At 42.2% G+C, this 14,442-nt stretch overlaps 1 protein-coding gene across 14 annotated transcripts in view; it reads left to right on the forward strand.

Moving 5' to 3' along the window:
* The window catches only part of SRPK2 (SRSF protein kinase 2), a 309,081-nt gene that overhangs the window by 80,654 nt on the left and 213,985 nt on the right, over window positions 1-14,442 (forward strand). For 4 of the 14 annotated variants that reach the window (XM_084644360.1, XM_084644355.1, XM_084644361.1 and 1 more), the window contains one exon: window positions 12,779-12,842. The exons of 5 other annotated variants lie outside the window; for them this stretch is intronic. In XM_084644360.1, the coding sequence (XP_084500486.1) occupies window positions 12,805-12,842 (38 nt within the window). In that variant the 5' untranslated portion in view covers window positions 12,779-12,804. Of the gene's footprint in view, window positions 1-4,484; window positions 4,681-12,778; window positions 12,843-14,442 lie in introns of those variants that run through there. 5 more of the 14 variants (XM_084644362.1, XM_084644354.1, XM_084644359.1 and 2 more) reach the window with 5 other exon arrangements.

A 14,442-nucleotide genomic window follows, 5' to 3' on the forward strand; every position in this document is an offset into this window, starting at 1 on the left:
GGGGTATCACAGCTCACTCTACAAGCTACCTCCACAGCATCCCTAACAGACATTCCACTGCAGGACATCTGCAGAGTGGCCACCTGGAGTTCAGTACACATGTTTGTGATGCACTATGCCAGAGGTGGCCAAACTTACTGACCCTCCCAGCTGTATACAGTTCTCTTCAGAAGTTTGAGAGCCACAAGACATGTACTGCCTTTACACATGCATTTTAAAAAATATTAACATCCTATTTACTGTATCATGGCTAATTACTCTTAGAGCTAGAGGCCTTGTGGGTCTCCATCCTGGTTGTAAGTCTTTGGAAATCTGGTTGATATGTTGTCAAGGAGGTATGGAGGAGCTCGATCAGATGTTGATTTGTAAGGACTGCACGATGTTTCGATTTTACAAGCTTTATCACTGAGTACAGTGATTCACAGAAGTATGTTGTGGCGAAAATTGAAATGAGTCACACACTAGTCCTCTTGAGTTGAGGATAATTTATTTCTGGTACTTGCTTCTGGAACTCAATTGTAGACTGTGATTTATGTAGCATCTTTAGAGCCTGGTTCTCCTGGAGTTCCAATAGTTCCATTTCTAGAGTAGATGTTTCCGTAACCATGATTTTGGGAATCGGACAGCTGTCGTTGATCATATCAACCATGAATAGTTTTAAAAGAAAGGCAAAGCAGGATCTCAACTTCTGCAAGTCTTCAAGCCTGGCCTGAAAATCATCAAGCAGTCCTTGTAATTTGCCTCTGTATTCCTTGAGTTTGTGATCTTCTTCTGCTTCAATTTCGGGGAATGTGTTTCCCTACTCTTGAGATGGGGAAAGTGGTTGAAGTCTCTTGACACTATGTCTCTTTGCAGAAACTTTAACTTGTTCTGGAAGCTGAAGACTGTCTGAGTAAGGTCAGAAATAATCTTATCCTTCCCTTGGAGTGCCAATTTGTGAGTTTGCAGATGCTGCAAAATATCAGTGAAAAACATCAGATCTTGCATCCATTGCTCATCTTCCAGTTGTGGCTAGGACTTTTCTTTTTCTTCAAGGAAAGCATTGATAGGCTCCAACAGTTCCACAAACCTATTTAAGAAATTGCTGGTTGATAACCACCTCACAATATAGCAGAAAGAGACATTGTTAGGTTTGTCTTCAAGACCCAGCTCTTTGATGAAATTTTTGAACTGTTGATGAGTCTTCCCATTTGAGAGGGTAAAATTGACAATTTTTAGGACTGTCTCCATAATATTTTTATGCTTGAAGTATCTGCGTGCAAGATGTTCACGATGGATGATGCAGTGAACAGGGAGAATCTCTGGAAATTTGGGATCACTTTTCAAGAATCCGGTAAGGCTTCCCCCCGCGCCCCCACCATTACAGGTGCTCCATCCGTTGCAACACTGACAAATTTATCCAGGGGTACATTGGCATTTGTCAATCTTTGACAAGTGCATTCTTTATGTCAGCACGATGGGTTGTTTCTTTTGCACCACTAAGTCCATCGTTTCTTCTTTCACAATTACATCTGCGGAAACATAGCAAACAAATATCGCTAGTTGTGGTCTATCTTGTATATCAGTGGACTCGTTGACAACTAGGCTGAATGCTAGAGAATTCTTTAGATTGTTTTGCATCTTGTTTGCAACATCAGTGCTGATTTGGGAGATATGCCTCTCTGTAGTGTGGTGCAAAATTGAAATTTACTTGATTAGTTGTTTAAGTTTTGTGTTACTTGGATCTAAAATTGCAACCACTTCTGCAATATTCTTCTTAACAAGTTCTCCATCACAATGTGGCTATTTAGCATGAGCAATATTCGATTACATAAAACTAGCTCTGGTTATTGTGTTATCTTCCTTACTGAACACCAAAAGTAGTGTCTGTTGACTGCTTAGGTGTAATTTTAATGCAGTTAGCTTGTTTTTCCTTAATTCTGATTCAGGAGGCTATAGACAAAAAGTTATTGTGATTCGTTTCATAATGACATTTCAAGTTGCTCACTTTGTAGTGAGTGAGCGATGCATTGCAGATAAGGCATAGGGGTTTGCCACCTTTAACAGTGAATGTTAAATCTTCCTCCCATTCTGGTTTAAAACTTTGGTTTTCTTCTTCATACTTATATTTCTTACATTTTAAAAATGTCATTGTCATCCATGAAATTAATATAGGGTTAACACCTGTAACCCTTCTGCCAGGTGGAGTCAGCAGCAACAAGAGATGGGTTCCGTATTCGGGGTCCATCTTTACAATACAATACGGAAGCAGATTGAGCTCCCACCCAGTAATCTGGGAAAATTACACGCCACCGCCTGGGTGCCTCTAAGAGACAATATTTCTCCTCTCACAAGCACGGAGTCTGAGTGTAGAAAAGAAACTTCTTAAATAGAAGGAAGGAAGTAACCTGGCATTAATTTGGGAAAACTTTGTAAGTAGGATTCATAAACATAAAACCATCAGCAAAACATTCATCCCAGAGTACGTTGCGTCAGGTTTTTGTGGGCATTGTGTGGGCAGCATATTCATAACATAGAAGGTGTAGATACTCATTTATCAACAAAGTCTAAGCAGCTTTGATATTAACCAGGCTGTCGGTTACTGAAATAATCTTCTCTGGATCCAGTTAATTGATTATATTATTTTTAACTGTTCGGCAACATGTTGGGCTGTGTGGTGGTGCCCAGTTGTGTATTGGAATGAGAAAAACACTGTTTGCGGAGTTGTTCCCATAAAGTTGACGACTATGAGACAAAACCCGCAGCCAAACTAGGGCTGCTTGCTCAGCTGTCCTTCCAACAGAGATGTGGTGAGTCACCACACAGGCATGCAGCAGCAGCCTATCCTGGAGAAGAACCACTCCTAGGCTCAGGTATTTCCCTAACCCCCAGAGCTGCAAATCAATCTGTGCAACAGTGTTACCCAACCAGGAACTCTTCTCTTGCCTTGCACTGCGTCAAACTCTCAAGTCTCTGAGCCTGCTCTTGATCCTGTTTCTGCCCCAGCCTTGCCTGATGAATAATATTAAAGGAACTGGCACATGAAATTGCAAGCCCATTAGCAAAAATGTTTAATGAATCTGTAAACTCAGGGGTTGTATTGTATGACTAGAGAATTGCTAACATAGTCCCTATTTTTAAGAAAAGGAAAAAAAGCGATCTGTGGAACTACAGGCCTGTTAGTTTGACATCTGTAGAGTGCAAGGTCTTGGAAAAAAATTTGAAGGAGAAAGTAGTTAAGGACGTTGAGGTCAATGGTAATTGGGACAAAATACAACACGGTTTTAAAAAAGATGTCAGATTCAACCTCTGCTCCAATGACTAGACCTGACTACAAGGAGGCAGCACTGGCAATGCTGCCCTTATTATGAGTATTGCATCCTCCATCAGGCACTTGAGACATGTGAAGAACTTGTGCAATAAGAACACCAACTCTTTTTCAGATTGTCTGCTTCAGCATTCAGAAGACTCCCTGCAAGCCATTTCTTACTTGCTACTTTGTAAACTGGACGCAACTTATGAAAAAATTCTAGCATATAAGGAACTTTGATTATAGGAAATGGTGTACTGTTGGCATAAATGTCTCTAGCAAATGTATGTCAGGTGATGCATGGGAAGGGGCATGCGAGGTCACCCGATTTCTGCCAGGGTGGGAGTTGTGCTGAGCGGGGCTGAAGGCATGAGCCTGGGAAAGGCACCAGCAGCAAGCATTCTTGCTGAGCCCCACTAGGTGACGCACAGAGCAGGGTCCTGAGACCAGGCTGGCAGCACAGCTCTCTGTGCGACGCCTGCTGAGTCGCATCCCTTCCTAGCTGGCTGGCAGCCATGGTTACCAGCTCGAGTACATGTCTGGACTAGCCTGCTTGGAGCTAGAGGAGTCAGTTGGGGGGAAGGCAACGCAGGGCCGGGGGAGCCCAGGGAGGCAGCGGGGGCTGGGGCGATGGGTGGGAGGCTGGGGGAGGCATTGGGGGCTATGGGTTTGGGGGCTGGGGAAAGCAGTGGGGAGCAGGGCACCAAAATAAAAGTTTGCCCAGGGCGCCATTTTCCCTAAGGCCAACCCTGGCAAGACCAGCCTTACGGGTGGGTGACGTGGGCAACCGCCCAGTGTGCTGTGGTCGGGGAGGCACTGTGGTCAAGTGGGTGACTTGGCAGTCAGCAGGAAGTTGACCGTGGCTGTAGTGGTGAGGGAGGGGGCCTGCCATTGTGCGCCTCCTCCCCACCCCACATTAGCAGTTATAAGTCACCTATTTGTTGTTCTGATCATGAGACATTCTATCCTCTAATTTGATGCACATCTGAAGGCTTTCCAGGAGTTGGAGTTTTCAACGCTGAAGCAGATGGAGTAGAAAAATTCTTCTTAGAAAATGAAGAAATGAAATTACCTTTCCTTTCACTGTCACTCTCATCACTGTTCTCATCAAAAGATGATGCTGCTGAATATGAAGTAGAAGGAGAATGCACAGAAGAAAACAATTCTTGATGGAGACCAGTTTTCTCCTTTTTAGGGCTTGTCTACATTACCCACTGGATCGACGGGCAGTGATCAATCCAGCAGGGCTCAATTTATCGCATCTAGTCTAGACGCGATAAATCGACCGCCGAGCACTCTCCCATCGACTCCGGTACTCCACCAGGGCAAGAGGCGCAGGTGGAGTCAACAGGAGAGAGTCAGCCATTGATTACCGCAGTGAAGACACCACGGTAAGTAGATCTAAGTACATCAACTTCAGCTACATTATTCACGTAGCTGAAGTGGCATAACTTAGATCGATCTCCCCACCCCACCGCCCCCCGGTGTACACCAGGCCTTACTGTTTGACTGCAATAATCTAAATTTGACAGCAGTGGACATATGTCACAAGAATTCAATGAGTGCTTCTCCATTCTTTCTAAGTGTGTTATGTATGTGGAAGAACAGAGCTTGTACTTGGCTTTAACAGTTTTTCCATGTTCATGTCTAGGAAAAAAAATTCATACAAATGATTTTTGTTTTCCCTGGCTCTACCTAATTTATTATGTCATTAATGTCTTTTTACTTTTGTAATGCACTCTAGATTATGAAGTATCTCTTGTATTTCAGCCAGTCAGTAGAAATTCAGTTCTGTTTCTAACTGCTGCTGTTCCAGAAGATTCCAGCCACTCAAAATGTTTTTGGATATGCTGCCCTCTCCCTCCCAGTCATTACAGACTATTAGCTCATGTGGAGGGATATGGGGCAGGAAGCAGATGCCCCCTCCTCTTTGCATGAAACATAAGCAGCTTCAGGAAGAGAGGGGCCTCACAAAGATTTTATGTCACACCCCCTCATACGCATAGAACTTTTTATATTCTCAGCCAGGTTTGGCTATGTGTGTATATTGTGTATGGGATTTTTGTTGAGAGGGGAGGAGTGGGGGGTTTATTTACATGGGTATTTAATGTGCGTTGTTTGCTTTGTGGAGAGTTGGAGAGTTGTTGGAGTTTAATAGCTGTGAAACTTTTGTTTGTTAAGGGAAAGTCGTGGTGCCTGTACACGCCGCCCCGCTTCTGAGTTAATTTCTGTAAGTTTGTCTAGTGACAGTTTAGATTGTAAAATCTTCATGCCTGGAGCCAAGTCTTTTAATTTGTTTAATTTGTTTTGTAAACTGCCATTTACATTGATGGTCTAGCATACAAATAAAGATATATATATATATACACATACATACATACGCTTTGTTCTAGAATACTCTAGCCAGTCAAGATGCTCAGCTTTCAATTAGTTTGCCTCTTTTCCAACAGATGGTCATAAAATGAGTGAGCAAGACATTTAAGTAGGCTTGCTAACAGATAGCACCATGATACAATCATAAGGTAGGCTGCCATTTACATCAGGGCATTCTTGCTGGAATATTTGACAATATTTGACTGGTTAAAGAATAGGCGATCAGTTGATTGGTCATTTGACATTATTTGATAGCTTAGTAGACTGGGTTACCAGGCCTTCCTGTTAGTACTGTATTTATGTTGGCTGCTGTGTTTAATTGTGTCTCAATTTTTTTGTCCTTTGACTTGCATTAGAAGTTTGTTCTCCCAAGGTTTATCTTAGAATGATGGCTAAGTAAGTGGTGGGAGAGTTCTGGTTTCAGAAGTTTTGATAGCATAGCCGATGTGCATAATGGCTGTTTAAAAATTGGTGGCTTCACTGTGGTCTAGAATCTAAGCTTTCATTTAAAAAGAAAATTCTTCTGCAGTGTTAATCTTCAGAATGTGAACCATATGTGAAACAACACAGTGATATGTGCCTAAATCTGTAGACAGCTTGAGACAATAGCTGTGAGAGAAGCATGAACTGCTTCCATTCATCCCAAAGAGAGTTGACACTGAAATTCAATTATGTTAATTTAAGTTTTAACTTGGTTAAATAATTCATTATTGATTATGTTAGCTGGAACAAAATGCGATTTCTGCTTACCTGTCATTGCACACAATGGCAGATATTGAGATATTTATTTAGTTGTCAGAGGTTTGAGGGTGGTATATTAATTCTGCCTCCTCCTCCAGATTTGTCACTTTCACCTTTATCCAAAAGGGGCAGTTGTATGTCCTTCCCCAGTAAGGCTATATCTACACTTGAATCCCTACAGTGACATAGCTTCAGCATTGCATCTGAGTTATTGTAGCGCTTCACTGTGGACACTTACTACAATGGTGGGAGGGATTCTCCCATCACTGTAGGTAATCCACTTTCCCAAGAGGTGGTAGGTAGCTTGACGGAAGAATTCTTCTGTCAATTTAGTGATGTCTAGACGGGGAGTTAAGTTGACTTAACTGTGTTGGGGTGTAGATTTTTCACACCCCTGAGAGATGTAGCTATGTTGATATAACTTTTCAGTGTAGACTAGCCCTAAGACTCCACTGTCTCCTGCATACAAAAATCATCGCTCATTCTTATTTGCTGATAAAGCCCCAATTGTCTCCTACTCGGCTGTCAAAATCTCCAGCTTTCTTCTCCTCCCAATAATTTTTACAGTACAGATAGCATAAAATAAATTTAATTTGATATCCAAAATTAAACAAGGAAAATGTGTACTAGATGAAGTTATTGTAAGGTTGAGGCACAATTGGTTGAAAAACCATGTTCAAAGAGTAGTTTTGAATGGTTCGCTGTCAAACTGTGAGGATATATCTAGTGTGGTCCCACCTAAGGGGGTCTGTCCTGGGTCTGGTACTTTTAAATATTTTCATTAATCACTTGGATAATGGAGTGGAGCGTATATTTATGAAATTTGTGGATGACACCAACCTGGGGGGGTAGCTAGCACTTTGGAGAATGGGAATAGAATTCAAAATGACCTTGATAAATAGGAGAATTGATCAAAATCAACGAGATGAAATTCAGTAAAGACAACTGCAAAGCATGACCAGTTGGGGGAAAAAAAAAATCAAATGTACAAATGCAAAATGGGGTATAACTGGCTAGTTTGTAGTACAGCAGAAAGGGATCCGGGGGCTATAGTAGATCACAAATGGAATATGTGTCAACAACAGGGGTGAAAGTAAGTCTAGGGACTTACCGGTACGGGGCTGGGCTGGGGCCGGCTCTGTCCCCCGGAAGGGGTGGGGCTGTGGGAGTCAGAGCCAGCCCTGGCCCACCCTGTACTGGTAAGTGCCTCCCCCTGCCGCGGTAACAGCAGCAGCTGGGAGCTCTGGCAGCGGTTTAAAGGGCCCAGGGCGGTAGTGGTAGCCGGAACCCTGTGCCCTTTAAATCGTCCCCGGAGCCCCACCGCCGGTTCTCTAGGGCTCTGGCAGCAGGGCTCTAGGGACGAGGCTCTGGCCGCTGCTACCGCCCCGGGCCCTTTAAATTGCTGCCCCAGCCCCGCTGCCACTACCCCAGGGCTCTGGCAGCAATTTAAAGGGCCGGGGGCTCCAGCCACTGCTGGGAGCCGAAGGCCATTTAAATTGCGCCTGTGGAAGCCGATCCACCCCGGTACGGCACACCGGCTCTTGCAGGTATGCCATACAGGGGTGTATACTGGCTTACTTACACCTCTGGTCAACAATGTGGTGCAGTTATGAAAAAGGCTAATTTAATTTTGGGGTGTATTATCAGGAGTCTGATATGCAAGACATGGAATGTAACTGTTCCAGTCTGTTTGACACTAGTGAGGCCAAAGCTAGAGTACGGTGTCCAAGTTAGGTGCCACAGTTTAAGAAAAATGTGAGCAAATTGGAGAGAATCCGGAGGAGAGCAACAAAAGTGATAAAAGGCTTAGAAAACCTGGCCTATGAGGTAAGGTTAAAAAACTGGGAATATTTAGTCTTGAGAAAAGTCAGACCAGATATCAGTCTTCAAATATGTTAAGGTCTGTCATAAAGAGTGTGATGGGTTGGACTTACGGTCTGGGATGCCACCTGATATACTGGAGTCCCACTGAGCCCGCCCATTCCACCAGCCTGGGCTTCCTCACCCTGTCCTTGCTGTGCCAGGCCCTCAAGACTTCTCTAGCAAACACACAGGTAAGGCCACACCCAAACTGAAATCAGTCTGCATGGGAGGACTCAGCTTGGGAATTTACCCAGCATTCATGTGCACACCTCCTTTCAGGTGTAAACCCCAAATTATATTGACTTGCACTGTACAGTAATTCCTCACTTAATGTTGTAGTTATGTTCCTGAAAAATGCTACTTTAAGTTAAATGATGTTAAGTGAATCCAATTTCTCCATAAGAATTAATGTAAATAGTGGGGGGGTTAGGTTCCAGGGATTTTTTTTTTGCCAGACAAAAGACAGACTCTCTCTCTCTCTCTCTCTCTCTCTCTCATATACACAGTATAAGTTTTAAACAAACAATTTAATACTGTATACAGCAATTATGATTGTGAAGCTTGGTTGAGGTGGTGTAGTCAGAGGGTGGGATATTTCCCAGGGAATGCCTTACTGCTAAATGATGAACTAGCACTGGGCTGAGCCCTCAAGGGTTAACTCATTGTTGTTAATGTAGCCTCACACTCTACAAGGCAACAGGAATGGAGGGAGGAGACAGAGCATGGCAGAGAGAGACAGACACACATCGTGTGTGTGTGGCGGGGGGGAGAGAGAGAGACAGATGCACACTGTGTGTGTGTGTGAGAGAGAGAGAGAGAGATGCGCATTGCCTCTTTAAATACGCTGACCCCACTCTAAGTACACTGCCTTTTAAAGTAGATCAGCAAGTTGAGACAGCAGCTGCTGCGAGCAAGCTCCTTTGATTCTGAGTTCCTCTCCCCACACGGCTCTGTGGAGAAGGGGTAAAGGAGTGGGGCACCCTGGCATTAGCACTCCTCTTCCCCTGCACAGCAAGCAGGAGTCTCCCGGGAGCAGCTCCAAGGAAGAGGGCAGGAACAGCACATGGCAGTGGGGAGAGGCTGCCCACAAGGAACTAAGGGGAGCTGATGGGGGGGCTGCTGGTCCACCCTGGTTCCAAGCCCCCACCAGCTAGCTCCAACAGGCTACTCTTTGTGCAAGCAGTGGACAAAGCAGGTGGCTGCCAAACAACGTTATAAGGGAGCATTGTGCAACTTTAAACGAGCATGTTCTCTAATTGATCAGCAACGTAACAATGTTAACCAGGGTGACCTTAAGTGAGGAGTTACTGTATAGTCTTTACTTACTTGATCATGTACTATTTGTTTCCCTTGCAGGACTCCTGCCTCATTCAGTGAATGGGTAGATATTCAATATTTTTGTCCTCCTCATTCAGTTTGTGGCCCTAGGTGTTACTTTTGATTGGTTGTTTTTATGGTGCTCTCACCCTCGTGTCTGAGTGGTTTAGAAAACACTAATGAATTTATCTTAACACCTCTGTAAGATTAAACAATAGTATTATCCCCATTTTACAGCTGGTGAACTGAGCCACAGAGATAGTAGGGGCAATATTGACCCATGTCCACTAAATTTGGGTGTCCAACTGAAATACTTATAGCCTTTTTTTTTCTTCTTCAGAATACTTACCCCCCTACCCCCCATTTTTTTATAGAACTTTACATATTCAAAGCACAGCTCCAGTTGACTTCAGTTGTAGTGATTGGCATTTCTGCAAATCTGGCCCTAGATGTGTCATGTTGGGCACCCACAAAATGGGGAACACACAATTAGTAGACAGCTGTGAACACTTTAGTTTAAGAGAATTATTCAGCATCACATAGGGACTGTGTGGCAGAGGCAGGGGTAGAATCTAATTATCCAGGGTGGCATTCAACTTCCTTAACCATAAGATCATCCTTTCTCTTTCTGCAGTCTCTAGCCTCAGTCACTACCTACCTTCCAACTCTGCAACAAATGAGTCAGCAGTCCGATAGATAACAGCCTCCTACATTACACCACCATGATTCATTCCCAGAGTACTATCCATTCGGGAGGGGGGAGAGAGCGGCAAAGTATGTGACATGAGTCTGTATCATAATGCACATGCATAGAATGAATGGGGACCAAATTAAGACTGCACAGGCAACCTGAATTCTGGCATTTTCTAGCTTGAGTTTGTAATGTGATGTTCTTTTAACATAGATTTTTGGCTGTCATCTCCTAAGGTGTGTATTTTTGTTTTGTTTTTAAATGAAGTGGAAAAACAGAAATTCTGTCATACGGAACCACACTGATTCCCCACTTGAGTCGTTAGCACGTTTTGGACCTTCAGATTCATAGTGCAGAGAGACCTTTACCACTTGAGCTAACAGAGTGGTCAAAGTAGTTGGCTGTTGTCCTCTATGTGGATCAGCCACTAGAGGGGATTGAGACACATGCTTTGGCAGTAGATTTCACTTTTGTTTGCTGACAGCAGAGGGGTGTAGAGACTTAGGACTCCTGGGTTCAATTCCAGGTTCTGTCAGGAAGGGTTTTCTAATGGTTCTAGTTCCTTCTGCCCTTGCTTTCCCTCTCCCCCTCCTCAGCCTGTCTCTGCTCCAATGTGCCCCATCCCAACACTCCTATCCCTGTTCCCATTGTATCCTGTCCCTCCTCCCTCTGCTCCTATCCACACTCCCACACTTTGACTTCTGTCCTCCTCCATCTCTGCTCCTCTCTATCCCCTGCACAGGTCCCAGTTCTTGTCCTTCTCTGCTCCAGTGTATCCCAGCTTCTGCTTCCCTTCCCACACTGCCTGCTCCTATTCCCCCCACCATCACTTCTGTCCAACCTTATGCTTCATCTCCTCCCCCTCTTCTGTTGCATGCGGCTCCTGACCCTCTCAATTCTTCTCTCCCTTCTGGTTTTTGCACCTCCCTCCCCTTTGTGGCTCACCCCTTTGCATTTGAATCAAGTTGCTTCCTCCTACTTCCTGCCTGGAAGCATCAGGGGCACATGCAAGTACATCTCATTTCTTATCCCTGCTAATGGCCCCTAATGGCTAGGAGAGGCAATAGCAGGGAAAATCATGCTCAGACCCTGAATCCCCACGATGGAGTATGCTCAGTGCAGACAGGGTATTTTGGAAAATTTAGCTACCAAATTCTAATAATCCTCTACTGAGCATGTGGGAACTGAGACTTTTTGGGGTCTTATAACTTAGCCAAATTTGTGCAGTTTGGGGAAAGCAAAAGACGCACCCCAGGCAGCAAGGTGACCCCCACCCTACTGCTTGCTAAATTTCAAGCCCTTGTTCCAAAGCATGGTAATGCTAGCTTCTTAATGAAATGGTTGTAAGATTTTATTTTAACATGGGAAAAACACGCTTTTTCTTAATCTCCTGCTCAGAAATGGCTGAACTTTTTTTCAGCTGAAACATAAATGCAGTATCCTGAGGCAGATCCATGACATAGAAACGGTCAGCCTGAATAATTAAAGTTTCAAAAAGTTATAAGCAATTGAAAACAGGATCTTAAATTATAATCAGTTAACTTTATTTTATGATAGTACCCTTTGGTTTTCATCTGAAACCTTTAAATAACAGACCTTCTGGCTACGTGATGATCTTAATTTATTTTTAAAACCATCCATGTGTATTCGGTTTTGAGATCTCATGAAATAGAAATCACAGATGGTATGGGGATATTTCTTTCTTCTGCCCCCCCACCCCCCTCCCAACAGTAGTTTGTTAGTAAAATTGATCTGGCTCTCAATATTTGTTCTAAATGACATTGTCAGGCCATTTCTTTTAGGACAAGTATTATGTATCAGCCCCGCTCTGCCAATGGGTGTTGCTGTTCATTGGTTGTGAGCATTAGGAGGGGCAATTAAAGTATTAGGAATAAAAAATTGAAGGTACATCTAAATTTGGCCTTCAAAGTGTATTCGAAAGAGCACCCTGTAATCTTAATTTAAGAAACTCAGATATTAGTATATGCTGTTCATGATTTCTGATCCATATATTAAAGTAGTTATTAAATACTTCATTCTTTGTGACAAAAATAATTCAAAGAGCCATATTTTTCAGGCCTTTTGAAATGAATTTTCCTAAGGGTAGTAAATATGTTCAGGTAGCAAAGCTGCAGAATAATTTACTCCCCAGATGATTTGTTTGATTTTTCGTGGACACTGGAATTTGTGCAGCGGTTTGTAATTTGTTATGATAAGAATCATCTAGTAAATATGTTAGCTCAACCTCAAAAGAGTAACCACCCCTCTGCTTAAAAGAAATGGTACTTCCTGCTTTCATAAACAGTCATGTGCATAGTTTAGCAAGGCCTGATGCCTCTGGAGCTTTTTCCTTTCGAGCACCATTGAATCAGTCCTTACAGAAGTACTGTGAATCTCGTGATCTCATTCTGAACAAAAGGGATTAAGAAAAAATCATTTGATAATAAGACTTTGGAAAGCCAGGGCAGGCAATCTTGGTTGTGAATATTTTCTGATTTTTCCAGAAATCAAGCAGAAGATTGAGCTGCTGATGTCAGTTAACTCTGAGAAGTCGTCCTCTTCAGAAAGGTACAGCTACATCTCTTGCATGAACAATTAATGGTGTAGCATTGCAAAGAAGCAGCATAGGGCATTTTTTTCTCGTCAGTTTGCTAATTTTGTTGATGTATTGCATGCTGGTTATTGTAATGTATTGATTGAATCTGTGTTTTTGGTTAAGCTTTGTGTCTTTTTGCAAAGGGTTATTGATTTTTGTTTTTAATGAAGTCTAAGCAGCAGCAGCATGCAAATCATAATACAGCAGACTACTGGTTTATATATACTGTTGTTCAGTCTGTGTTCTGTTTTTTGTTTTCACCCAAAAAGCATCTTGATTTCTAAATTCAGTTTCAAAAATTAGATTTTCTTTTTTTTTTTTGCTTTGTATTAGAGGAAATCATTTTACAGTTACCAAGGTTGCTGTTCAATTTGGGTTAGTAGAAAATATAATTTGGTGAACCATTAAATATCCTGTTATGTTGAAAGGGAGTGTCCTTTGCAAATAGCTTAGGAATTGCAAACACACAAATTAGTCACATTCTGTAAGATAGATGTGATGCTGCTTCAAGTCTGTGCTAGGAAATGGAACAGTCACTGCATGCAGTAATAATGGTTCATGCCTGCAGGTAAGGGCAAAATGACTCAAGTGTTTTTAAAGCAATTATTTTATCTGTCAGTCAGATTATTATAATCGTAAGTAGCTGTTTCATTTTACATAAATATTTATTTATATATATATATATATATATGATTTTTGTCATGCAGTGTCCTCTTAGTGACTATTTTGGTGCTTTTAATAACCAAACCTGTTCACTCCTGTTTTGCTTGAGATTTAATTTTAACAGAAACTTGTGTTAATAAAATTATTTCAACTGAGGACAACATAAGATCAATTCAAATCAAAATATTATTTGAATTAAATCATTTCATCTGTGTGCAGCTGAGTATTATATATTTCGGAAATGAGTTGCCAGAATTGTAATTAGTAATTTAGTACACCTAAGCAGGCTTCTTTAGCTGAAATTATGTTATCTAAAATGTATTTGAATGAATGGTTAAACATAATAAAACATAATGGCAGTGCACTGGAAATTTAAGTTAAGGGAACATAGATAGGATAAAAGACAAATAATTAAAAATGAGAGTGTGCTGTGGGGCAACCATGGCTTTAAAACCATATGAGCAGTTTAATTGGATTTATGACACGAGCGAGGGTAGATGTGAACTAAACCATGATATTGCTTTTCACTAGCTCTAGCATGACAAAATATCAGAGCAATGAGAGATACAGAAAATGGTGGGGGGAGTGGGTTGTTAAGTCACCTTTCCAAAATGGAGAAATGTAAGAAAAGCTTTGGGTTATCTTTGCGAGTATAAATTGAAAGTCATTAAGAAAAAGCCTAAGATGTTTTGTTTATCCATCCCCCTGCACCTTGATATCATATAAACTGTAAAATGTTAGGCCAAATAAATGGTGATGGTGATAGGAGAGAGGATGACAGGGTGAAAGTAGTACAAGAAACAGGTGTTAACTGTGATTTTTAGGGCTTCTGTGAGGGATACGGTGATGAAGTGGTGAATCCAATTAGAATATATTTTTAGCAGCTCGAATGCTATGACAAACTGGTGG

Source organism: Lepidochelys olivacea, assembly GCF_965140295.1.
Source record: "Lepidochelys olivacea isolate rLepOli2 genome assembly, chromosome: 1".
Lineage (NCBI taxonomy): Eukaryota > Metazoa > Chordata > Testudines > Cheloniidae > Lepidochelys > Lepidochelys olivacea.